A 24,830-nucleotide genomic window follows, 5' to 3' on the forward strand; every position below is an offset into this window, starting at 1 on the left:
CCAAAAAAAAAAAAAAAGTGTCTCCCTAGATTGATGAGTCTCACTACTTGCTGAGACTGTGCTCAAACCTGTGATCCTCCTGTCTCAGCCTCCCAAGTACTGAGATAACAGACATATGCCACCACACCTGGCTCTATAATTAATTTTTAGTGTGTTTATAATTAAAATTATATGATTATAAATTATAACATGTAAATTATATAATAATATGTGAATATTATAAAACAGTATATAAAATAAAGTAATATGTACTGGCCAGGCACAGTGGCGCATGTCTATAATAGCAGTACTTAGGAAGCTGAGACAGGTGTATTGCAGGTTGGAGGCCAGCCTCAGCAGGTTAGCGAGACCTTGTTTCAAAATTCAAAAAATACGCTGGGCATGGTGGTGCATGCTTCTAATCCCTGCGCTTGGGAAGCGGAGACAGGAGGATAGTGCAGGTACGAAGCCAGCGCGCTGGTTTAAGAGATCCTGTTTCCAAATTTAAAAAGTATAAAAAAATAGGTCTGGAAGTGTAGCCCGGAGACAAAGGGTTTCCAGGAACCCCAGTACAACAACAACATAAAAAAATTCTTTTTTAAAAATACGCTTGTAATCCCAGTACTTGTGAGACAGGAGGATCCTGGTGTGCGTACAGCCTCAGCTACTTAATGAGGCCCTCTGCAATTTAGTGAGACCTTGTTTCAAAATAAAAAATAAAAAATAGGGCTGGGGTTGTAGCTTTGAGATAGAATGCTCCTGGGTTCTATTCCCAGTACAACCAAAAAAAAAATTTTTTTAAATTAAAAAAATAAAAAGGGCTAGGGTATAGCTCAGAGAAAGAATGCATCTAAGTTCACAAATAAAATAAAATAAAATGTAAAACATGTTCATAATATGTATAATATATGTTCATAATCTGTATAGGTACAGATTATGAACAATCTCATAAAAAGCTAGCCCATAAAATATAAGATCCATTCCATTAAATGTAAACTCTCAATATCATGCTAAACTTCGGTGTAAGCTACACTGTTGCTATCTCCCTGTGATATTTTACATTAACAACTTCCTTTCCAAAATGCCCACCTCCCTCTGGCTTCCATAGTGCTATTCTTAGTTTTTTTTCTTTCTCTTTTATTTTTCTTAGGCCTCCTTCTAAGATTTTTCCTTTATCTTCCCCTTTAATGTTCATACTCCTCAAGGTTTTATTCTCAGCACATCTATTCTTCTCATTAAAATTATCCTCCCTAAGGAATTATCTAGCAATTTCAACTAATCTGGATCTCTTGCCTAGGTGTTTGAAACAAATACTCAATTGCTAACCAGAATTCTCCAGCTTAATATACTTTTGATAACAAAATCAGTATGTAAAAAAATTGTCTTCTTCCTCACTTTCTCTTCCTCTTGGTTCAAAAACTCCACAATCAAGCCGGGCGTGGTGGCGCACGCTTGTAATCCCAGCATTTGGGAGGCTGAGACCGGAGGATCGCAGTTCACGGACAGCCTCAGCTACTTAGTAAGGCCCTCTGCAACTCAGTGAGACCTGGTTTCAAAATAAAGAAAAAATAGGGCAGGGGGTGTAGCTAGGAGATCAAATGCCCCTGGGTTCCATCCCCAGACCGGCAAAAAAAAAAAAAAAAAACCTCCACAACCAATTTAGTCACCAAGTCAGAAAGCTAAGAATCATTCTACTCCAACCCTCACCTTTACACCACACATTAATTTCCAAATCCCCACTCAATCTACAGACAATCCTAAGACTTTCTTAGAATTTTCGCCATTTGTCCTTTGTCAAACAGCATTTGGGTATGAACATGAATTCACTCTCTAGAGTCTGTAATAAATAGATAGGCAGGCCAGAGCCATATGAGGCACAAGATGTACCACAAGTGATAATATATGATGAAAGACCTGAGAGCTATCAAGTCATTTTTAAGCATGTCCTGACATGCTTAAAAAACAAACTTTAAATTTTTTTGAAGATTTAAAGAAGTTTATTAAAAAGACAGAAATACAAAAAATAGTTACAGCCCCATGCCAAAATGGCATGAGGGGTGATGGTGGCCCGGGCCAACTCACCACTCCCCCTAAATTTGTTTTTTAAGAAACAAAAATTTTTTAACTTTTATTTTTATAGCCGGGCATGGTGGCACATACTTGTAATCCCAGTACTTGGGAGGCTGAGACAAGAGGATCTGGGTCTGAGGCCATCCTCAGCTACTTTGTGATACCTCTGCAACTTGGTGAGATCCAGTTTCAAAATTAAGAATAAAAAATTGGGCTAGGGGTATAGCTCGAAGATAAAATGCCTCTGGGTTCAATCCGCAGTACCATAAAAGAATTATTTTTTGTTGGAGATAAATATTTATATTATTGAAAAGAAAATTTTTAAGATGGAGTCTCACTATGTTACCTAGGCTAGCCTGGAACTCATGATCTTCCTGCTTCGGCCTCCCCAGTAGTTAGGATTACAGGTGAGTAGCACTACACCCAGCCTAAATGACCTTTAAATGACAGTGAACAAAGTTCCAATATTAAATCAAGATTGTTCATGAGTATCTAAAGGTTGAAAATATTACACAATACAAAATGCCTTCCCAGCAGATTTAAAGATGTGCAACAGTACAAATCAAATACTCTCAGCAGGTGAGCAAGCTTCTACTATTACAAATCAGAAAAACAACAGGAAGCCTGCTCATCTCTGTTTTATGTTTTGGAGCTACTTGAAATAAAAGTGGATTTGGGCATGAGACCATTTTAAAATGGTTCATAGTTAATTAACAAGCCATTCACTTTGGCACTGTACTATAAAAAGGCAATGAATCTTTATTTTTAATAAAAGTGGTTGGCTTTTAAAACTGAAAATAGTAGTCTTTTGTCTATATAACAGATAGGTTATTTGTGACTGCTAGAGTAAAAAATGCTGGAAAACACTTATAAACATGAGATTAATATTTTAGAAGACTTCAACCATACACCCATTCAACACTGTACTTGGTGCTTAACACACGGAATCTTCAAAACTTCAATATTTATTAAAAACGTGTATGGTAGGTGGTATTATCTCTTTTTCTTTTGCAAAAGAATAAAAACTTTACCAAGATCGCTAAACTGGACATGGTAGTGCCCAAGCCTAAACTCAAGTCTCCCTGGCGCTGAAGCTCAAGGTCCATCTCTCTCCTGTGTCACACTGCCCATGTTCAACACTTCTAGTTTCCACATTGAATATATTATCTTACATAACTAAAATTCTAAGTGTCAGCTCTATAAAAATGCATAAAACTGATGTGAGGAGAGCAGATTAGAATTGTAGAATTACAGTTTAATTCTACAATCACTCTCAGTGCCCATTAATAGTGTCTCTTCTGCTCTACACATAGCCAGTCTGTTCTGGCTATAAAATTCTGGCATTCTATTTTTAGAGTAATTCAGTAAGAAATCTGGGAAGCATCTATAAGACACAGAGCATGTAGTAACCCCAGGGAAGGTATGAAATGAACATGAGAAATGGCCTAGACTTTCAGAGCCATACTATGAGGGAATGTGCCATATACACATAAAATAATTCTTATTAAAGTATGCAAAATTCATAATGCAGAAATTTTTTAAAATATCATAATCATTAACAGAGACACAACAAAGTCCAGTGCAATTCAGATTTCAGGTAAGACTTTTTATTTAAAACAAAACAAATTAAAAAAATTTTTTTCTGGAAATGAATGACTACTCTGGCTTTTAAGAAAGGAAAAGCAAACTTTTCCTTCCTTTCTTTGATCTCCCCTTCTCTCACAGTTATTATGCTCTTAAATCTGAGTTTGATTTTGACTGGATCAAAAATTATTTTTTTCTATTGGACTTTGGCATTCATCTTTCCCAGTTACTTTCAAGTGACTTAAGACAATAAAATTAAAACCAAAAGCCAGGTGTGGTGGTGCACACTTATAATCTCAGTACTTTGGAGGCTGAGACAGGAGGATCACAGCTTTGTGGCCAGCCTCAGCTACTTAGTGAGGCCCTCCGCAACTTAAAGAAACTCTGTTTCAAAATAAAGAATAAAAAATTGGGCTGGAAGCCAGGCATGGTGGTACATGTTTGTAATCCCAGCATTTGGGAGGCTGAGACAGGAAGATTGCGGTTCGCGAACAGCCTCAGCTACTTGGTGAGGCTCTCCCCAACTTAGTGAAACTCTGTTTTGAAATAAAGAATAAAAAATAGGGTGGGGGTTGTAGCTCAGAGGTTGAATGCCCCTGGGTTCCATTCCCAGGCCCCCAAAAAATAATTGGGCTGGGGGTATAGCTTAGAGGCAGAATGCCCCTCCTGGGTTCAATCCCTAGCACCACAAAAAAAAAAAAAAAAAAAAAAAAAAAAAAAAAAAAAAAGAATTAAAAAAGAGGGCTGCAGATGTAGCTAAGATGTAGAATGCTCTTGCGCTCAATCCCCAGTACTGAAACAAGAAAAAAAAATTTTTTAAGAAAAAATATTAAAACCAAGATTGTGGTCCTAAAGTTAAATCTAAATAAAGTGGCAGCAAAGTTGTGCAAAAACAGAATTTAGCATAATTTCAGAAATTTTTTTAAATAAAATGCTTATTGGTCTCTAATTAGTAAATATATATACCCTGTAAAAATTTAAAGAAACAATAAGGCAGTTAAAAATATGAAAATGTATACGCATGCATGTGCAGTATGCACAGATGCTGCTTTTACAAAATAAGCATAATTTTGTGTGTGTGTGTGTGTGTGTGGTACTGAGGATTGAACCAAGAGGTATTCTACCTTCAAACTACACTCCCAGCCTGATTTTATTTCTTATTTTGAAACAGGACTCTCTAGGTTGATGAGGGTCTCTCTACTTGCTGAGGCTGTCCTTGAACCTATGATTCTCCTGTCTCAGTCTCCCAAGTACTGGGATTACAGGTGTATGCCATCACGCCCAGCCATAATTTCATTTTTTCCCCCTTTGGTGGTACTGGGGGTGGAACCCAGAGGCTTCTACCTCTGGGCTATACTCCCAGACCTATTTTATATTTTATTTGGAAACAGGGTCTCACTAAGTTGCTGAGAGCCTCACTAACTAGCTGAGACTGGCTTCGAACCTATGCGATCCTCCTGTCTCAGCCTCCCAAGCGCGGGGATTACAAGTGTGCGCCACCACACCCGGCTCCATAATATCATTTTAAAGCCTGTGAAAATATATGAAAGGATGAACCTCATTATCTAACCCAAACTGCCTCATAAAGCCTATCATGAGCCCCCCTAAATAGGACACCTCAAATATTAATATTGGCCTGTGTTACAAGCAAAGTGATCTAAAGGAGCTTTTAGCCTGATGGGTTACTGCAGGATAGACCATTCTTAACCCTACAGATGAGGAAATTAAGTCTTAGAGTTTTTAAGAGATTGGCCAAGCTCATGTAGCTCAGAAACAGAAGAATCTAAATCAAACCCCATTCATGTAGGGTAGAACTCTTTCTACCTACATGAGGCCTCCCTAACCCTAACCATAAGCTTTTCCAGAAGCCACCAGAAACCTCCTAAGACCAACTACTTTGACACAGACTACTCTAGCTCTTACCATCACTGTTTATTATAATTAAGTAGTCTATCTTCCATCTATCCTACTAGTTTCTTCCATTTAAACTAGCAGATTCATAGGAGAGAAAATTGAAGTTCTATTTGGAAATCTTTCAAGATAACTGGGTCATATAGTTCACTAAAAACAATGCTTTACTTTGTATTTAAAGCTTCTATCATATGTTTACGTAATTCAAGATACAGCAGATTCAAACAAATTACGAGAGGGAAGAAAACCCTACTTAATAATCCACTCAGGAACCTCAAAATTGATGTAGAAAATTTTTAAAGAATTTAACAATTCTGTTGCTACTAAAAAAAAAAAAAAAAAGTTTCTCTTCAAAGCCTTGAGATACTTTTGAGTGCTAAAGCATCTAAGATATAAACAGGTCAAAAAAATCTACCAAGTTCAGAAGAGGTTATACAAGACTTATCTACTACCTTCTCCTTCTTTATAGTTAAAAAAGGCAAAAATCTTCATTATATTCATACCACATTTAAAACTTTTCATACAATTATCTCCAAGATTTTAGAGTTAATACTATTCCACTGAACTGAAAAGTACATACTTCGCAATAAACATTTAAAACAAACACATATTTATTGTTTGAAATTTTTATTAACAGATTTTAATTTCATTACAATCCACATATTAATATTTCTGGTAAATTTCCAGATTTGAAATCAGAATTAAATTTTGTTAGAAGAAAATATAAAATAAAACTATGGAGGAAAATCAGTGTTAACTTTGAAGTTAAAAATATTATTCAGTAAAAAGAGTATTTATAAACCAGCCATGGTGGCACACACTTGTAATAATTAGGAGACTGAGACAAAAAGATCACAGGTTCGAAGCCAGCCTCAGTTACTTAGTGAGGCCCTCTGCAACTTAGTGAGATCCTGTTTCAAAAAAAAAAAAAAAAGAATAAGAAATAGGGCTGGGGGTGTAGCTCAGAAGTAGAATGCCCTGGGTTTTATTGCCAGTACCATAAAAATAATAATAAAAATAAAAGAGAGAGAGAGTACTTACATCCTTAAAATAACGCTGTAATAATGAAAGCCTCACATCATGAACTGCTGCACATGTGTCCCAAGGGTAAATCTGTTCTTCTTCAGTAATCGGCAACTTTTTTGGCTCAACATTGTCACGGCACTGCCCCAAAACTACAATAGCAGAGAGAAATGCTTATTTAATAACACTTAGACCTGATTCACCAAGAAAAGCCAAGTGACATTTTAGTTTTCTTCTACAGGGTAAATTAAGCTCCAAATATATCAATATTTCCTTTTTTAAATAACACTAAATTTGAGTATGAACTCATGATGGATAGATAAGGGGATGGTTTCCTAAAACTATACAATGAAAAAGCCTAAAAACTATTACTTTCTCATATCAACAAACTTCTTTTCTAAATACATTATTTCTCATAAAAAGGAAGCAGAGATCTTTGGACAAAAAGCAGAGTTCAGGGTTGAGGAAGAGCTAAGGTAAGCCTGGAATTGTGTGACAAAGTTTCATGTGTGACGGGGCAGTTTCATGTGGACCTGAGGGAGTTCAGACAGACTAGATTTGAGAAAACTGAGTATTGAAAAGAATAAGGACTGTAACAGATAACAGACTCATTGATTCAAGCGAGGAACATCAAGTAAAAAGGTAAAAGGTTGGCCAGGTGTGATGGTGCACGCTTGTAATCCCTGCCCTTGGGAGGCGGAGACAGGAGGATTGTGCAGGTTCGAAGTCAGCCACACTGGCCTAAGAGACCCTGTTTCCAAAAATTAAAAAGTCTATAATAGGTCTGGGAGTGTAGCCCGGAGGTAGAAGGGCTTCCAGGAACCCCAGTACCACCAAAAAAAAAAAAAAAGTAAAGGTTAAATTATCTAGCATTTCAATGTATGATTCTACCATAACCTACCATATTAACCAAGAGATAAAACTTGGTTGGCATCACTGGGCATGGTGGCACACCCTTGTAATCCCAGTTCTTGGGAGGCTGAGATGGGAGAATTATAGGTTTACAGCCAGCCTCAGCTACTTAGCAAGACCCTGTTTCAAAATAAAGAATTAAAAATAGGGTTTGGGGTGTAGCTTAGAGTAGAATGCCCTAGGATTCAACCCCCAGTACAGCAAAAAAACAAAACAAAAATAACTTGGTTATAACCACCAAGAAAACATCATATGCCTCCTAACATAAATCAATGGGAAGGAACTAATTTCATCTAGGTAATTTAATTTTTTAGCATAAAATTATTCATAGTATTCTCTTATAATTCTTAATATTTCTGTAAGCGCTACAGTAGCATCCCCACTTTTATTTCTGTTTTGAGTTATTTGAATCTTCTCTTTCTCTTAGTCAATCTAGCTAAAGATTATTCAGCTTTATTGTCATTTTCAAGAAATCAACTTTTGGGTTTACTGATTTTGTTTATATTTTATCTTTGCTCTAAACTTTATTATTTATTTTCCTCTTTGAGCTTTAGGCTCCTTTTTCTTTTTCTGGTTCCTTAATGGACAAAGTTAGGTTACTGATTTGGGGGGGTGGGGTGTGTGTGTGTGTGTGTGTGTGTGTGTGTGTGTGTGTGTGTGTGATGCTGGGGATTGAACCCAGGGGCATTCTACCTCTCAGCTATACTCCCAGTCTGAAATTTTATTCTTTGTGTGTGTGTGGGAGGGAGGGGGGGTAACAGGGGCATTCTACCTCTCAGGTATACTCCCAGCCTGAAATTTTACTTTTTTTTTTTTTTTTTTTTTTTGTGTGTGTGTGTGTGTGTGTGTGGTACTGGGTATAGAACCCAGGGGCTTTCTACCTCCAGGCTAAACTTCCAGACCTATTTTTTATGTTTTCTTTGAAAACAGGGTCTCACTAAGTTGCCGAAAGCCTAAGGAGCTGAGGTTGGCTTCAAACCTGCACGATCCTTTCTGTCTCACCCTCCCAAGTACTGGGACCACAAGCATGCATCACCATGCCCAGCTTCTTTTATTTTGAAACAGGGTCTCACTAAGTTGCAGAGGGCCTCACGAAGTAGCTGAAGCTGGGTTCTCGGCCAGAAAACCCAGATTCTCTTGGCTCACCCTCTCAAGTACTGAGATTAGTAAGCATACGCCACCACGACTGGCTGGGATCTTCTTTTTTTAGTCAAAGTACTTATAGCTATTAATTTACTTGGGCTTTTTTTTTTTTTTGGCATGTTGTATTTTCATTTTCATTTTTCACCAAGTATTTTCTAATTTTACCTGTCATTTCTTCTCTGACACATTGGTTATTTAAGAGTAGGTTGTCTGTTTAATTTCCATATAGTTTTGAATTTTCCAGTTTTTCTTTTGTTACTGATTTTTTGGTGTGGTAAGGTGGGGGCAGAGGGTAACTGAGTATTGAACCCAGAAGCATTCTGCCTTTGAGCTATACCCTCAGCCCTATTCTATTATTTGTTTGGAAATAAAGTCTAGCTAGGTTGCTGAGAGTGATGAGGCTATCATCAAACCTATGATTCTCTGTCAACCTTCCAAATACTGGGATTGCAGGTATGCACCACAATTCCCAGCTTCTCTGGTAAGAAAAAATTGTGTATACTACTGCTGTGACTGAAGGACTCTACATAAATCTGCTAGGTCTGGTTGTTTCATAGTGTTGCTCAACTGTTCAGTTTCCTTTTTGATCTTTTGTCTAGTGGTTACTGACCATGTAACACTGGTAATATATTATCACACTGTAAGAGGGGAAAAAAAATGTTTAACATGTAACAAGATCTGTTAAGGCCTTCTTCCAAAAGGACACTCAGGAAAGTGAGATAGAGCCAGATAAAAAAAAGCTTTGCTGCTGGACATGATGATGCACATTTAAGATCTCAGTACTTGAGAGGCTGAGACAGGAGGATTCAAGGTTCAAAGCCACCCTCAGCAATGCAGCAAGACCCTTCACAACTTAGCAAGACCCTGTTTCAAAATAAAAGGGGATGGGAGTATAGCTCAAAGGTAGAATGAGTCTGGGAAGGGGTCGGGGGAAGAAAAGGAAAATGAGGAAGAAGAGGAACCAGAAGAGGATGAGGAAGCAGCAGCTTTGTAATTGGGGTCCAAATCAATTTTTCATCACATTTTTCTCTAAAGATCTATAGTTATAACTAAACAAAAATGTACTTTCATCTATTTATTCTAACTTGTTATACCTAACTTGTTCTAAAATGTTCCCATGAAGAATTACTTTGAGCTTACCTGAAGATGCTTGTAACAATACAACTAATCCCGTAGGTCGGTCTTCAGAGGAAGGGCCACTCTGTCCACAGATAACACAATCATATACTGCCTCAGAAACTTGTGGTTCTGCTGTGGCAATTTCCATTGGAATATCATTCTCAGGAGAATCTAAGGGGGGGGGGGGGATTAAAACTTTTAATTCCTAAGGAGAAAAGTCCCCACTTCAATAAAAATGCAAAATATAACCCACTTCAAGTATTTTTAGCTTTAATATCAATATAGTTACATAGTAAGAAAACTATGCAAAAAATTATTTTGCTGAAGTAAAATGTTTATTCAGGAAAGAGTTAGACAAATATTGCAAAGAGTGGTTATAATGAAAGACTTCAAATAACATATGGTTGAATATACCTCCGATGTATCATTCACAGATAAAATTGATACTAAAAACACAGAGGCAAAGACATTTGAGCCTGGAGTGGTGATGCACACTTGTAATCCCAGTACTTAGAAGGCTGAGAAAGGAGGAACATGGTTCATGGCCAGCCTCAGCTACTTAGTGAGGCCCTTTGCAACTCAGTGAGACTCTGTTTCAAAATAAAGAATAAAAAATAGGGCTGGGGGTATAGCTCAGAGGTAGAATGACCCTGGGCTCCATCCCCAGTACTGCAAAAAAAAAAAAAAAAAAAAGGTGTTTTTATTTCAATTTTCTTTGAAGTACCTAAGAGGAGGAAATTGGAGGGAGCTGTGGGAAAGAATGGTAGTATATAAGAAGATAAAAAAAAAAGGAAAAACTAAAAACCGGGGATGGTGGTAACATTTGTAATCCCAGTATTTGGAAGGGTGAGAAAGGAGGACCCCATAGTGAGGCCCTCTGCAACTTAATAATATCCTCTTTCAAAATAAAGAATAAAAAACAAACCTGGAGGCAGAGTTTGGAGGTAGGATGTCCCTGGGGTCAATCCCCAGTACCACAAAAAAAAAAATAAGTAAAAACTTTTTTTTTACTTCTAATTCTATTGATTGTATCTCAAAGATAACAATTATCAACAAGTTTATTTATGTAGAAAAATCATATGACTATAATACATATAAATAAAGCAGAATTACTATAGGAAATAACAATAATCATTTGGTGATATAATGTAAAACAAATTATTGAAACAATAATTATATGCAGATAAAGACACTTGAATTCATAAAGATCAGTGCTTTTTAAAACATGAAACATAAACAAATTATTTAAATAATAATGATTTGCAGATAAAGACTTGAATTCATAAAGACTAGTGCTGTTTAAAAGATGGAAGCATATATATATAAATATGTAAAACTATGTCAGAAATAGAAAAGGATGTCAAATTTCAATATTTTTAAAACAGAATTTATAGCCAGGCATGGTGGTGCACACCTGTAATCCCAGTACTATGGAGGATTTGTGGGCTGGTTTGTGAACAGCTTCAGCAACTTAGCAAGGCCCTCTGCAATTTAGTGAAACCCTATTTCAAAATAAAAAAATAAAATAAGGTGGGTTATATCTCAGGGGTAGAATGCCCCTAGGTTCAATCCCTATTACCACACACACACACAAAATGAAAATACCTGATATAAAGAGTGACTGAGAGAAAAAGATGTGGAAATTTAAAATAGATCTTGGCAGCTGGGTGTGGTGGCACACACTTGTAATCCCAGTACTTGGGAGGCTGAGACAGGAGGATCAGAGGTTCAAGGACAGCCTCAGTAACACAACAAAACTCTCAGCAACCTAACCAGACCCTGTTTCAAAACAAAAAACTTTTTTAAAAAATGGGCTGGAGGTATAATGCCTCTGAACTCAATACTAGCACTAAACAAAAACAAAAACAAAAAAAAAAATTCTGGATGATTCAATGAGATCTTCAGGGTACTAACTATGAGAGTTCTAAACTGAAAAAAAAAAATTTTACTTACCAACATCCATGGCAGTTTCCATAAAGCTTTTCTGTCGTGAAGCAAACTCTGCAAGCAATTTCTGCTGCCTCTCTCTAGCCTTTTGTCGCCTAGATTAAATAGAAATAAAGTTTTAAGTACCAAATGTGCTTAAAATTAATCTTGGAGGAATATATAAATGTAAGAAAAGTCACTGGCATATAGTGAAGAACTATCTACTTTCTATCGTGTAAGACTTATTTTCCTAAGGATTCTAGTGCTTCAAACTCACTGATTCAAGAGGTAAAAGAGCAATATTTACTTTAAAATGTAAAATAATAATTAGGATAGAATATTTGAATTTGCAACAACATTGTGTTGCACACACGCATGCACGCCCAGCCCTTTTTATTATTGTGAACACGGTTGGCTAATTTCTCCTCCCCTTTCACCCTCTCTCACTCCCAACACAAACACAGACATACAAAGGCACACATAATTTCTTCCAGCTCTATCCACTAAGAGGACCTGAACACAGCTATACTGCATTACAATAAGTATACAGACAGTGGTTTCCAAATACCATTCTCTACTAAAAGCAACCAAAGCTCCTTGTAGAAATGGTCCACTTCAAGTACAAGATGAGCCTGGAACATCTTACAGACCCCAAGAACAAAAATATGCCCAAAAAATGATAGGGATAGATCAAAAGGACAAAGAAAATGGCGTGAAAAACTCTGAGTGTCTAAAATTGGAACAGTTTGAACATTAAAATGAGTACTGAACATATTAGATTTTCACCCATAAAATAATATAGGAACCCATGAGTTCACATTAATAAAATAAATGATATATTGGAAGTTGATAACAAATGAGTATTATAGTATCTCAGATATCTCTCCACAAATTATGTATTCATTACAAAGAGGGAAAATGGCAACTTGACAGTGCAGAAATCTGGAACACATCCCCATATCAAGTGTTCAAATGTAATAACCAGTAATGAAACAAACTGATATCATGTGACACCTGATAAGACACAATGAAAACAACATTTCATTGATATTCTTTGAATAAAGTATAGCATGCCCAAATTGAGAGACAGAATTCTACGATGCTACTACTGTCTTTAAAGGTACCAAGGTCATAAAAATAAATAGAAGACTGAGTAAACTATTCTATATTGAAGGGAACAAAAAGATATGACAATTAAATGCTATGAGTAGTTATGGATTAAATTTTTTTGCCATAAGAAACATTATTTGGACAACTTCCTGAACGTGGGGCCTAAGGATTTAATCACATCCAAATACAATGTTATTACCCCCCCTTTTTGGGAGGTGGGGTCTTGATGTGTTGCCAACCAGCACTGATCTCAAACACTTGAGCTCAAGAGATCCTCCTGCCTCGTATCCCAAGTATCTGGGACAACAGGCCCATATGACCATGCTCTAAGAAAGAGCTAGGCATGGTGGTACACACTTGTAATCCCAGCATTTGGGAGACTGAGACAGGAGGGTCATAGTTCCAACTAAGTGGGACCCTGTTTCAAAATAAAGAATAAAAAATAAAGCTGGAGAGGGGTGTGGCTTGGAGGTAGAATGCCTCTGGGTTCCAACCCCAGTACTACAAAAAAAAAAAAAAAAAAGCATTCTAAGAGACCTCCAAAAATGCTATGAGAAACAACAGCATAGAACACATGTTTGGTCTCCTATATCACTACTTTGAAATTTTAAGTTTTTGGTTTCTTTCTTTCAATTTTTTTTGTTTGTTTTTTGTTTTGTTTTTGTTTTTTGGTGTGTGTTGGGAGGAGGGTTGCTGGGTATTGTACCCAGGAGCATTCTACCTCTAAGCCACTCCCCCCACCCTGTTTTGTTTGTTTCTTTGTTTTTAAACAGGGTCTCATTAAGTTGCCAAGGCTGGTCTTGAACCTATGAACACCCTATCTCAGGCTCCCAAATACTGGGACTACAGAAATGTTCCACCACAACTCGTGGGGAGTATGTTTCTTTACTGCAACTCTGCAGCTCACCTTTAAACATGAACATTTACATTTAGAGTAAATATGTCCATAAGACAATATTTCAAACAAATCAAAATATGAAACATAAGAAAACCTCAATTGTAACTGTTTGGCATTAGACTTAAAATACACTTCTATACCAGCTTTCTATGTAACCAGAAATGGAATGTCATTGTTGTGGAGGAAAAAAAAAAAATACATATATATATATATATATTTTTTTTTTTGGAGGGGGTGGTATTGGGGTTCCTAGAAACCCTTCTACCTCTGGGCTACACTCCCAGACCTATTTTTATATATTTTTTTTTATTTGGAAACAGGGTCTCTTAAACCAGCGTGGCTGGCTTTGAACCTGCACTATCCTCTTGTCTCTGCCTCCCAAGTGCGGGGATTACAAACATGTGCCACCACTCCCGGCTGTTGTGAATATTTTTTTCAAATCTAGTTCACTCCTTACTAAAATCAGGTATAAATATAAATAAAGACCATTAGCAAGAAGACATGAGTTCTGGTATATTCACTACATCTCAAAAAATTTTCTTTGAATTATCCTGGAAGTGAAGACATTTAAATTGCATATTATTCAACCATCTAAGGTTTCTTGTTTGTATCTTGTTTTCTATGGAGTTAATCTATTATTAAAGTGATGCCAAGTTTGTCTATAGGTGAGGTACATGGAAATGGATCATCATTACATGTTTGTGAACTCTTCTGTCTCTATTATGAAACTTAATCCAAAATGGAAAAATGATACGTGAGAAGCACAGCAAGATTCAAATTCATCTTAAGTTATTTTTTCCCCCGGTACTAGAAACTGACCCCAGTGGCATTCTACCTCTGAGCTATCCTCCCAGTCCTATGTTTTTATTCTTTATTGTAAAACAGGGTCTCACTAAGTTGTGGAGGGCTTACTAAGTAGCTGAGACTGGCTGCAAACCTTCTATCCTGTCTCAGTCTTCCAAATACTGGGATTACAAGCGTGTGCCACCACACCGGACAGTTCATCTTAATTTTCATCTGCTACAGAATTCATTTCAGGTGCTAGTCAATATCATCACTGCCCAAAGGAAACAAAACCTATCATGAGGAAAATCAAAAATTTATAGAGTATTATTTGTTCTAAGAGCATTAGAGCCTTTGTAAAAACAGCATCTAACTACATCCTCCAGTATCACATCTATTACTAATAATAATTACAAAATACTCTTAATCAAATAAACTGATTCACCAAATGTTTACTTTCCTCAAACAAAAAAGAAGAAACTACTATATAATCAGAAGGAAAGACCACTAATTTAGAAAAGGTTAATAAAAATTAAAATCTTACCTCATTTTCAACCTTCTACTTTTATCAGGTCTACTGAAAATTCTAGGCCAATGCAAAAGTAGTAACTGTCATCTAAATTATATTAGTTCTTTATAATTCCTATCTGCAAAGTACAGCACTACAAGAAACAAAAATGCTTCAAAATTCTTAATATACTATTGGCTTTTATTTACACTTTCAATATGAATTTTCTGTAACAAACATATATATGACTAAAATTTCTCCTAAAGTTACCAAAGGATGACCTCCTAACCAGCAAATCCAATGGGACTGCCAATCTTATCTGCACGCTTACAGACTGAACAATCTTGGCACGTCTCTCCTTTCTGGATTCCCTCTTCTTGTGCCTCCTAAGGCCAATCATCATGCTCTTCCCCATGCCATGCTGGCCATCCTCCTGCAGCCGTCCATGTAGGTGCCCCTTGCTCAGTCTGCTCATCTTCTTACAGTGCTTCTTCCCTAGATGAAGAAACCTGTAGCTCCAGCTAAGAATGCTCCCTTAAGACACAAACCCCTACCTAAGTAGACATCTGCACCCAGATCTCCTCCTTAAACTCAGCAATGGCCAGGCTGATCATGTCAATTTTATTCCTAAGTCTTCTCCTGTAACTCCTTTTCTTGCTAAGCAGAAACATTATTCAATTCAAATTTCTAAGAACAACTCATGACTTTTTCCACATTTGCCACATCAAATTGATAAAAAAGTACCTGCTAAATATCTCAAATGTATCTTCCTTTTTTCATTATTGTCAATTTAATTAAGACGTTTACCACACCTGCTCTCCTAGATTATTTTATTATTTTATTTTATTTTATTTTATTTACTTATTTACTTATTTTGGGTGGTACTGGGGGTAGAACCCAGGGGCTTTCTACCTCCGGGCTATACTCACAGACCTATTTTCTATTTTATTTGGAAACAGGGTCTCACTAAGTTGCTCAGAGCCTCACTAAGTAGCTGAGGCTGGCTTCAAACCTGTGTGATCCTCCTGTCTCAGCCTCTCAAGTATGAGGACTACAAGCGTGTGCCACCATGCTCGGCTTCTCCTAGATTCTTCAATAGCCTGTCTCCCAATTCCCAGTCTTGTCCCACTCTAAGCCATCTGAATGTGATTATGCTGCATACTATTCCCCTTCCTAAAATCCTTCAATGGCTTCCCTGTAGCCATTTACATACTAAGTGCCAAGTAAATGATATCTGGTTACCCTCTTAGCCTTATGTCCTGCTATTTCCAATAACACCCTGTGCACCTAATATTGTATTTATTACACTAGCAACTATCTATGCAATGATATGTCTAGTATCAATTCCTCAAGGTCAGGAAGTTCAGCATTGGATAATAGCCCTGTATCATATGTCCAGAGAAGAGCCTGGTTGATGATCAATGAAAGGGGAATGGATCAATAGCATAAAATCCATCTTAGGCTGACTTCCACTGATTAGTCAAAACATTACTGCCTAAAATTTAATTTTAAAAGTAACTATGAAGATAAAATTACTCCAAAAAATACCTCTAAAGTATATTCAAATTATCAAATAATGTATTACACATACAGCGCACTAGAGTAGTCCAGACAACAAGTATTAACAATGACATATATATACGAAAGAGAACCTAGGACCATGACAAAAGTCGTAGGTTTTTAATTTAAGATAATATTGAGATGATCCTTGTCAACTCACTATAAGGGGAATTATGTAATTATTGCTTTAGTAGACAGATTTGTTTTTGAGAAATTAAACCAATTAATATTATTTATAACTTCAAAGAAGTAAACAATAGCATTCTTGAATTTTCTCTGAAAAATAAATGTTAAAGTCCTTGGTGTTTAAGCCATATGTATATGCATTCATTAGAAAGAATATGTGTGCCGGGCTTGGTGGTGCATGCTTGTAATCCCCGCACTTGGGAGATGGAGACAGGAGGATCTCGCTAGCTTAAGAGACCCTGTTTCCAAATAAAAATATAAAATAGGTCTGGGAGTGTAGCCCGGAGGTAGAAGGGTTTCCAGGAACCCCAGTACCACCAAAAAACAACAACAACAACAAAAAAAAAACAGAGTATGTGTGTATGTAGCCGGGCGTGGTGGCACACACTTGCAATCCCAGCATTCAGGAGGCTGAGACCAGAGGATTGTAGCTCGCAGACAGCCTCAGCTACTTAGTGAAGCCCTCCGCAATTCATTGAGACTCTGTTTAAAAAAAAAAAAAAAAATAGGGTAGGGGGTATAGCTCAGAGGTCAAATGCCCTTGGGTTCCATCCCCCAACCCACAAAAAAAAAAGAAAGAATGTGTGTATGTATATATTATGAACACTATATATATTATATACACACATACACATATATACTAGATATATAGATATATAGATAGTTATATAGTTATGAACACTAAATCCTTCCCAAGGATTTGACAGTTGTGTTGAGTTTCAATCTCTCAAGATGCACCTTGTCATGTGTATGATAGCAAAGTAGACATTGTAACAAGGCTGGAAAACAGCTGGTGAGTGCCGGGTGTGGTAGCGCACAATTGTAATCTCTGCGCTTGGGAGGCTGAGACAGGAGAATCACACAGGTTCAAAGCCAGCCTCAGCTACTTAGTGAGGCTCTCAGCAACTTAGTGAGACCCTGTTTCCAAATAAAATAGAAAATAGGTCTGGGAGTATAGCCCAGAGGTAGAAAGCCCCTTGGTTCCATCCCCAGTACCACCAAAAAATAAAAATAAAAAATAAAAACAGCTGGTGATAACGCACAGTGACTCAATTCCTATAAACCCAAGGATCCCATTTATAAAACACATCATTCAGCCAGGTGTGGTGGCGCATGCTTGTAATCCCAGTATTTGGGAAGGCTGAGACAGGAGGATCCGAGTTTGTGGCCAGCTGGAGCTACTTAGTGAGGCTCTCCACAACTTAGACCCTGTTTCAAAATAAAGAATAAAAATGAGGCTTGGAGCCAGGCGTGGTGACGCACGCTTGTAATCCCAGCATTCGGAAGGCTGAGACTGGAGGATTACAGTTCGTGGGCAGGCTCAGCTACTTCAACTCAGTGAGACCCTGTTTCAAAATTAAAAGGGCAAAAGGGTTGAGGTGTAGCTCAGAGGCAGAATGACCCTGGGTTCCATCCCCAGTACCACAAAAAAAGGGGGAGCTGGAGGTATAGCACGGAGGTAGAATGCCCCTGGGTTCAATCCCTAGCACAAAATTAAAAATAATAATAATTTTTTAAAAAATCATCCCAAGGAAAAAAAAGCCAAAGATGAGGAAATTATGTTGTGATTTAGCAACAAATTAGAAGAAACTGAAAAGTTCAAGCTAAAGGCATGTTAGTACATCTTTAAAAATACTATATTTTTAATAATTATATTCTGATGAAGATTATAAAGAACCAAAAGGAATTTAAACAGTTGAATTTTTTACTTTGAGAATTATTTAAAATATGTCTAATTTTTTTTCTTTTCCCATTTAAATTCCAACTGATAATACTTATTTTAAAAAATCAAGAGAATTACTAGATCTCTATGGCAATAACAATAGTAGCAATTCTCCCAAGATGCCTGCAAGTTTAAAGTAGTAATTTAATGTTAGGTAAGAAACACTGATTTTCTCACCAGGAAAGAACTCAGCATAATACACATATGAGCACGACGTTCAGTTCCACTTCTCTTACCAACTAATCAACTCTGGCTATTGTGGCTAAAACATCCAGGTGAATAGCCTCAAAAGATTGAGAAGGATCAAATCAAATCAAACCTTCAACTGTACCATACGTATTTAAAATATTTTTCAAATTACCTTTCTTCTTTGTCCAGGGTTTTCTTCTCTGCTGCAGTGATCTTTTTGGGTGGCACAGGAGGGGTCACTTTTCTACATATTTCTTCAATGATGCGTTTGTTCATTCTGCTCTGCAATGCAGCTTTTAGTAAAATTCTTTCTACTGCAGTTATACCATCTCCATGGCTGTATTTAGGAATTTCTGGTTGGATTAAAATTTCTATATCATCAAGCCATGGAGGATAGTAGGAGTTTTGTTTTCCTGAGAGTTTGTGGTGAAGTTTAATTAGCAAAGACAATATGCTTTCTTTAATTTCCAAAATAGCTGTTGTTAACTGGGGAGCTGAACCAGGAGCAGACCACTTATTTGAAGTTTTGGGACGAACCACCTGATTTGCTTCACTGCTACTGCGATTGATGATTTCCTGAAATTTCTTTCTACGTTCTGCCACTAAGCTGAAAACTTGAGCTGTACCAGAATTCTACCAGTAAAAATGAGAAAGAAAGAAAAGTCAAGAGAAGTTATTCAATATCAATTCTAAAAATACATTACTACATTTTCCAAAGTGAATACTTCATCCAAAGATGTATTTTGTTTATTTACTCTTTCAAAAATCTGTGCCTTCACCTCTCTTTCTCACATAAATTTAGCCTCACTCTATCTCAAAATACCAATGAGAAAGAAAAAGATAATAAGCAATAACATCTCCTTCTAAGCCTTCTGAGCATATCTACTATAGAAAATAAACAAAACCTACGAAACACCAATAGTCATGCTAAAGAAATATTATTAACTAGGTTTCTCCTCAGTTTAAAGGAAGAAAATTATACCTGGACATGGTGGCACATGCTTGTCATCAAGTAATTGGGAGGCTAAGACAGGAGGATTGTAGACTAGCCTCAGCAATTTTGTGAGGCCCTCCACAACTTACTGAAACCTTTTTTCAAAAAATAAAACATAAAAATGGGGCTGGGGTATATTTCAGAGGTAGAATGCTTCTGAGTTCAAGCCTCAGTACCACAAAATTTAAAAAAGAAGAAGAAAATTACAGCCAGGAGTAGCGGTGCACGCTTGTAACCCCAGTACTTGGGAGGCTGAAACAGATGGATCACAGGTTCCAGGACAGTCTCAGCAAGTAGTGAGATTCTCATCAACCTAGTGAATCCCTGTTTCAAAATAAAATTTTTTTTTAAATAGCTGGGTGTATAGCTCAGAAGTAGAAAGCCCCTGCATTCAATCCCCAGTAGCACAAGAAAAAATTTTAAAAGAAGAATAAAAGAAACATACTCTTTACTAACTTTGGAAGACTGCTAGTTTCCAGGGTTTTTTTTTTTGTTGTTGTTGTTGTTTATTTGTTTGTTTGTTTTTAAAGAGCCAGGCATAGTGGTGCACACTTGTAATCCCAGTGCTTGGGAGGCTGAGATAGGAGGATTGCACAGGTTCAAAGCCAACCTCAGCTACTGAGTGAGGCTCTCAGCAACTTAGTGAGACCCTGTTTCCAAATAAAGTATAAAACAGGTCTGGGAGTATAGCCTGGAAATAGAAAAGTCCCTGGGTTCCACCCCTAGTGCCATAAATTAATTAATTAAAAATAAAATTATATGTTAGCTGAGCATGGTGGTGCATGCCTGTAATCCCAGTACTTGGGAGGCTGAGAAAGGAGGATTGCAGGTTTAAAAACAGCCGCAGTAAGTAGTGAGACTCTCACCAACCTAGTTGAGACCCTGTTTCAAAATAAAAATAAAAGCCAGGCATGGTGGCACACGCTTGTAATCCCAGAATTTGGGAGGCTGAGACAGGAGGATCACGGTTCACAGACAGCCTCAGCTAATAAGGGAGGTCCTCTGCAACTTAGTGAAACCCTATTTCCAAATAAAGAATAAAAATAAGGCTGGGGGTGTAGCTCAGAAGTAGAATACCCCTTGGATCCATCCCCAATATTGTAAAACAATAAAATAAAATAACAAAATAAAAAACAAAAAGGACTGGGGGTGTATCTAGGGGTAGAATGAACCTGGGTTCAACCCCCAGTACCAAAAGAAATTATATGTTAATTTTTTATAGTTCTCTAAGTTAATGAATCTAAACTGGTAATTAGTTTCACTTTTAAGAAACATCAAAAGTTTGAAAATTCTAACAAATGCTTAAAGTAATTAAATTGAAAATACAAGGATGAAAGATCAAACTGAAATGTTTCACATTGCAATATAACTATTTTGTTATTTTAATGTTTTTCTCAACTCTATCTTCTAAATGGCCTTTTTACTAAAGCTGTCAAACTAGATAAGGGCTATTAGAAATCAACTTTTAACTACAATATGAGTCAGTTTAATGGATTGCATTAGTTTGTTTAACATGAGCATAAAAAGGATGCCTCAATATTAGTGGAGCTTTTGTGAGTCAAAATTATAATATACATTTTTTTTAACATCTAAGCTGTTTTTTAAAGCACTCTCTACCTGCATTAGGGGCAAACACTGCCTCTTATATTGGTTCCAATACATTAATTAAAACCCTTTACAATGTTCACAGCAAAAACATGTTGTCAAAAACAAAGTTCTTACAAATAGAAATTGCTATAAGAAATATCTGATTTGATGCTCTCTACTCACAAAAATCCAGTTTGTAGGAACTAAAACTGCTTCAGTTTGGCTACTAAATCTATTTCAATTTTTTTTTCATTTCTGTTTTTGAAATTAATTAATTAAAGGCAGGCATGGTGGAGCAAGCTTGTAATCCCAGTATTTGGGAGGCTGAGACAGGAGGATCACAGATTTGTAGCCAGCCTCACAACTTAAGGAGACTGTATTTTAAATTAAAAAATAAAATAGAGCTGGGGGGTGTAGCTCTGAAGTAGAATGCCCCTGAGTTCCATCCCTAGTACCACAAAATATAATAATCATTAACTATTTAGTTAATCCAGTCACAGTGGTGCATGCCTGTAATACTAATACTTAGGAGGTTGGAACAGAAAGATAGCAGACTTGAGGCCAGTCTCAGCAACTTAGCAAGACTTTGTTTCAAGACAACATAAAATAGGGCTGAAGTTATAGCTAAGAGGTACAATACCCCTAGGTTTAGTACTCAGTACCATAAACAAAAATTTTAAAAAACAGTAATTAAACTACATGAAATGAAAGCTGGTTTTTAAAATGAGTTCAAATAGTATTTAGAGTTTAAATTTTTATGGGCTTATTTTTATCAAAGTTAATTAATTTCTACAGAAGCAAAAAGAAATATTTTTAAGGGGGCATGCTTCCAGCAAATAAATTTATTTTGATTTAAAAAACGGTCAATCATTTTTAAATGTTAGTGACATAGCTCCAATGCTAACTGTAAACAGACCCAAATGTGCTGCCTATCATTGGTCCAAAATCTTTCTAACATTGAAAATAAAAATTCACTATTAAATACAATTAAATTAGATCAATAATATAAATTTTCTTTAATACTAAGCCTAAATCATCTTAGTTTTTTAAATCACACACAAAGAAATTTCTTAAAAATTTAACCATATTAATCAAATCCACACACACAAACACACAAATAATTCATAGTGGTTTCATTCTCATTTCCAGTTAAAGCCAGTGTTGCTAGTTAATGAAAATTTCATACACATCTACCTCTCTCTGAAGAACTTTAGGCCGTCGTGAACTCTGGCAGGTTAAAGGAAAAAGACTAGTGAGACAGAAGTTGCTTAGATATACCAGAGGAAATAAAAGACAATTTAAAGTTATCTATAACCACTTTTCTTCCTTTCAATATCATGAAGAAATCTAAAAAATATATCCCAACATTTAATCATAAATATTTTCCTTTTACCCTTGTGATTCTCACACTTACTTGTAAAGAGCCCAAGCTATCAGAGCTGGTACTTGCAGGTGAGTCTCTCTTCACTTCAGGAGCAGTTTCTGGAACTCGTACTCTAACATAGTTTATAAAGTGTCGCATGTTTGATACTAAGTTACTGCCAGGAAACCAACTGTCATGACAGCGTTCTGGTCTACCCACTGGTACCTAAAACATGAAAATAATGAATATAAACGTTTGTTGCTTTAGTTATACAGAACAAGAGAGATATAACAAGCCCAAATAATCACCCATTGCCTGTCACAGACTGAGTCTTTTTGTCTCATCAATAAATAATAAAATGGACAAATTTAAATTGAAATAATAAAACCAAATTCAAACATAAAATACAATAAATTTTCAATAGCACTAAAGCTACATCAGCAGAATCAGCACACTATCTTCTAAAAAATATATTTTCCAATCTGTAAATGCTTAACATTACAGAATATTTGTAATTACAAGTATCCTTAACACTACAGAATACTCATTAGTAATAACTCAAAATACACTGGCTGGAGAGACTTCTGAAGGCTGCTGCTCCCAGGCTGAGAGGCTCAGACCCTGAGGAGACTATACATTACTATTTCTGCAGCAAGCACTGGGAGATCACAGACATCTTCCTCAGAAAGACTGATTCAGTCATGACACAAGCCTTCCAGGAAGAACTCACCTACTTCATCTATCTGGACTACTTCATGGACCCAGTCACCACAAACTGTGGGCACAGCTTTTACTGGCCCTGTCTCTGCTTGGCCTGGGAAGAAGCCCAAACTTATGCCCATTTCCCTGTGTTCAGGGAGCCATCACAGCAGAAAGACTTCCAAAACAGTATTTGAAGAATCTGGCTTCCCTTGCCAGAAAAATCAGTCTCAAACAATTACTGAGCTCCAAGGAACATGAGTGTGTGACCCACAAATAGCCAAAGATCTTCTGTGAAGAGGACAAGAGCCTGCTCTATACTCTGCTGCAGCTTTCAGGAGCATGTAGCTCACAGACTGTGTCCTGTTAAAGGGGCTGCAGAAGACTACTTGGAGAAGTTCTTGAAGCAAATAAGATCTTTATGGGAAAAAGATCCAAGATAACCAGAGAAATTTGAATGAGGGGAGCAGAGAACTCAACCAGTGGGTTTGGTATGTGTGTCTACAAAAGCAGATGATCAGGGAATCTTACAGAATGTTCTCTCCATTTACCCATTAAAAAAAAAAATCAACATTTGGAGATGCTTAGAGTAGAAGGCATAATAATTTTCCAACAACTGAATAAAAATAAAGCCAAAATGATTCAAAAGAAAGAAGCATCTAAGGACCAGCTATAAGGAAGTGATGAAACTGTGCCAAAAGCCAGACATAGAGCTCCTGCAGGATTTAGAAGCCATAACTGGCATGTGTGAGTCAGTGGTGCAGCCCATACCCAACCATACCCCATACCCCACAGTTCAGCACTCAGCCCATCCCTGGAATAACTGACAGGCTCAACTGCTTCCAAATGTATGTTTGCTTCAACAATGAAATTAAAAAAATATATATATCAGGCAATGTGAGAAGTTTGCTGTTTGAACAGGACCATCAAGATCCATCTTTGGATTCTGGTCTCTGCAGCTACTTTGCTGCCTGGGGAAACCAGGGCTTCGAGGTGAATGTGAACCACTCTTGGGACTGAGCTCTGGGGATCTGTAAAGATTCTGAGGCATGGAAGAGGCCTGCTCTGATTGAATCTGAGAAAGTATTTCTTCTTTTATGTGTGAAGGACACTTATTGCAGCCTGCTGACTATCCCCAATATATCTTCACTATATCAAAATACCTGTGGACCAGATTGGTGTGTTCCTTGATTTTGAGAGTGGAAGTGTGAGTTTCTTGAATGTTACCAAAAGTTCCCTTATATAAAGGTACCTTACTGGCTCCTTTGACTTCCCTTTTGGGCCATTTATTTTCAATAGTAACATATGAAGGTCATAAACCTGGCTGAATGCCTGGGATCTCCATATTTGAGTGAGCCTTTCTCAGTTGAAACAAATCAATCATCATAATTAACTATCATTTCAGGTAGAAACTTTCTCAAAAAGACCCCAAAAGCACAAGAAACTAATAAGCAAATCAATATGCGGGGTTGCATTAAACTGAAGAGCTTCTATACAGCAAAGGAAGACAGAATGGGAGAAAAATGTTGCCAACTATTCCTCCAATAAAGGACTAATATCTAA

General features: G+C 36.8%; 1 protein-coding gene across 1 annotated transcript in view; it reads right to left on the minus strand.

Annotated features, from left to right (window-relative positions):
* UBR3 (ubiquitin protein ligase E3 component n-recognin 3) overlaps nt 1–24,830 on the minus strand; it is a gene marked incomplete at both ends in the record, with an annotated part of 174,804 nt that overhangs the window by 51,930 nt on the left and 98,044 nt on the right. The window contains 5 exon segments of the mRNA XM_080689213.1: nt 6,586–6,719; nt 9,763–9,912; nt 11,695–11,783; nt 18,797–19,257; nt 22,620–22,793. Of these exon segments, the coding sequence (XP_080545339.1) occupies nt 6,586–6,719; nt 9,763–9,912; nt 11,695–11,783; nt 18,797–19,257; nt 22,620–22,793 (1,008 nt within the window).

The sequence above is a fragment of the Muscardinus avellanarius genome, assembly GCF_963383645.1.
Source record: "Muscardinus avellanarius genome assembly, chromosome: 2".
NCBI lineage: Eukaryota > Metazoa > Chordata > Mammalia > Rodentia > Gliridae > Muscardinus > Muscardinus avellanarius.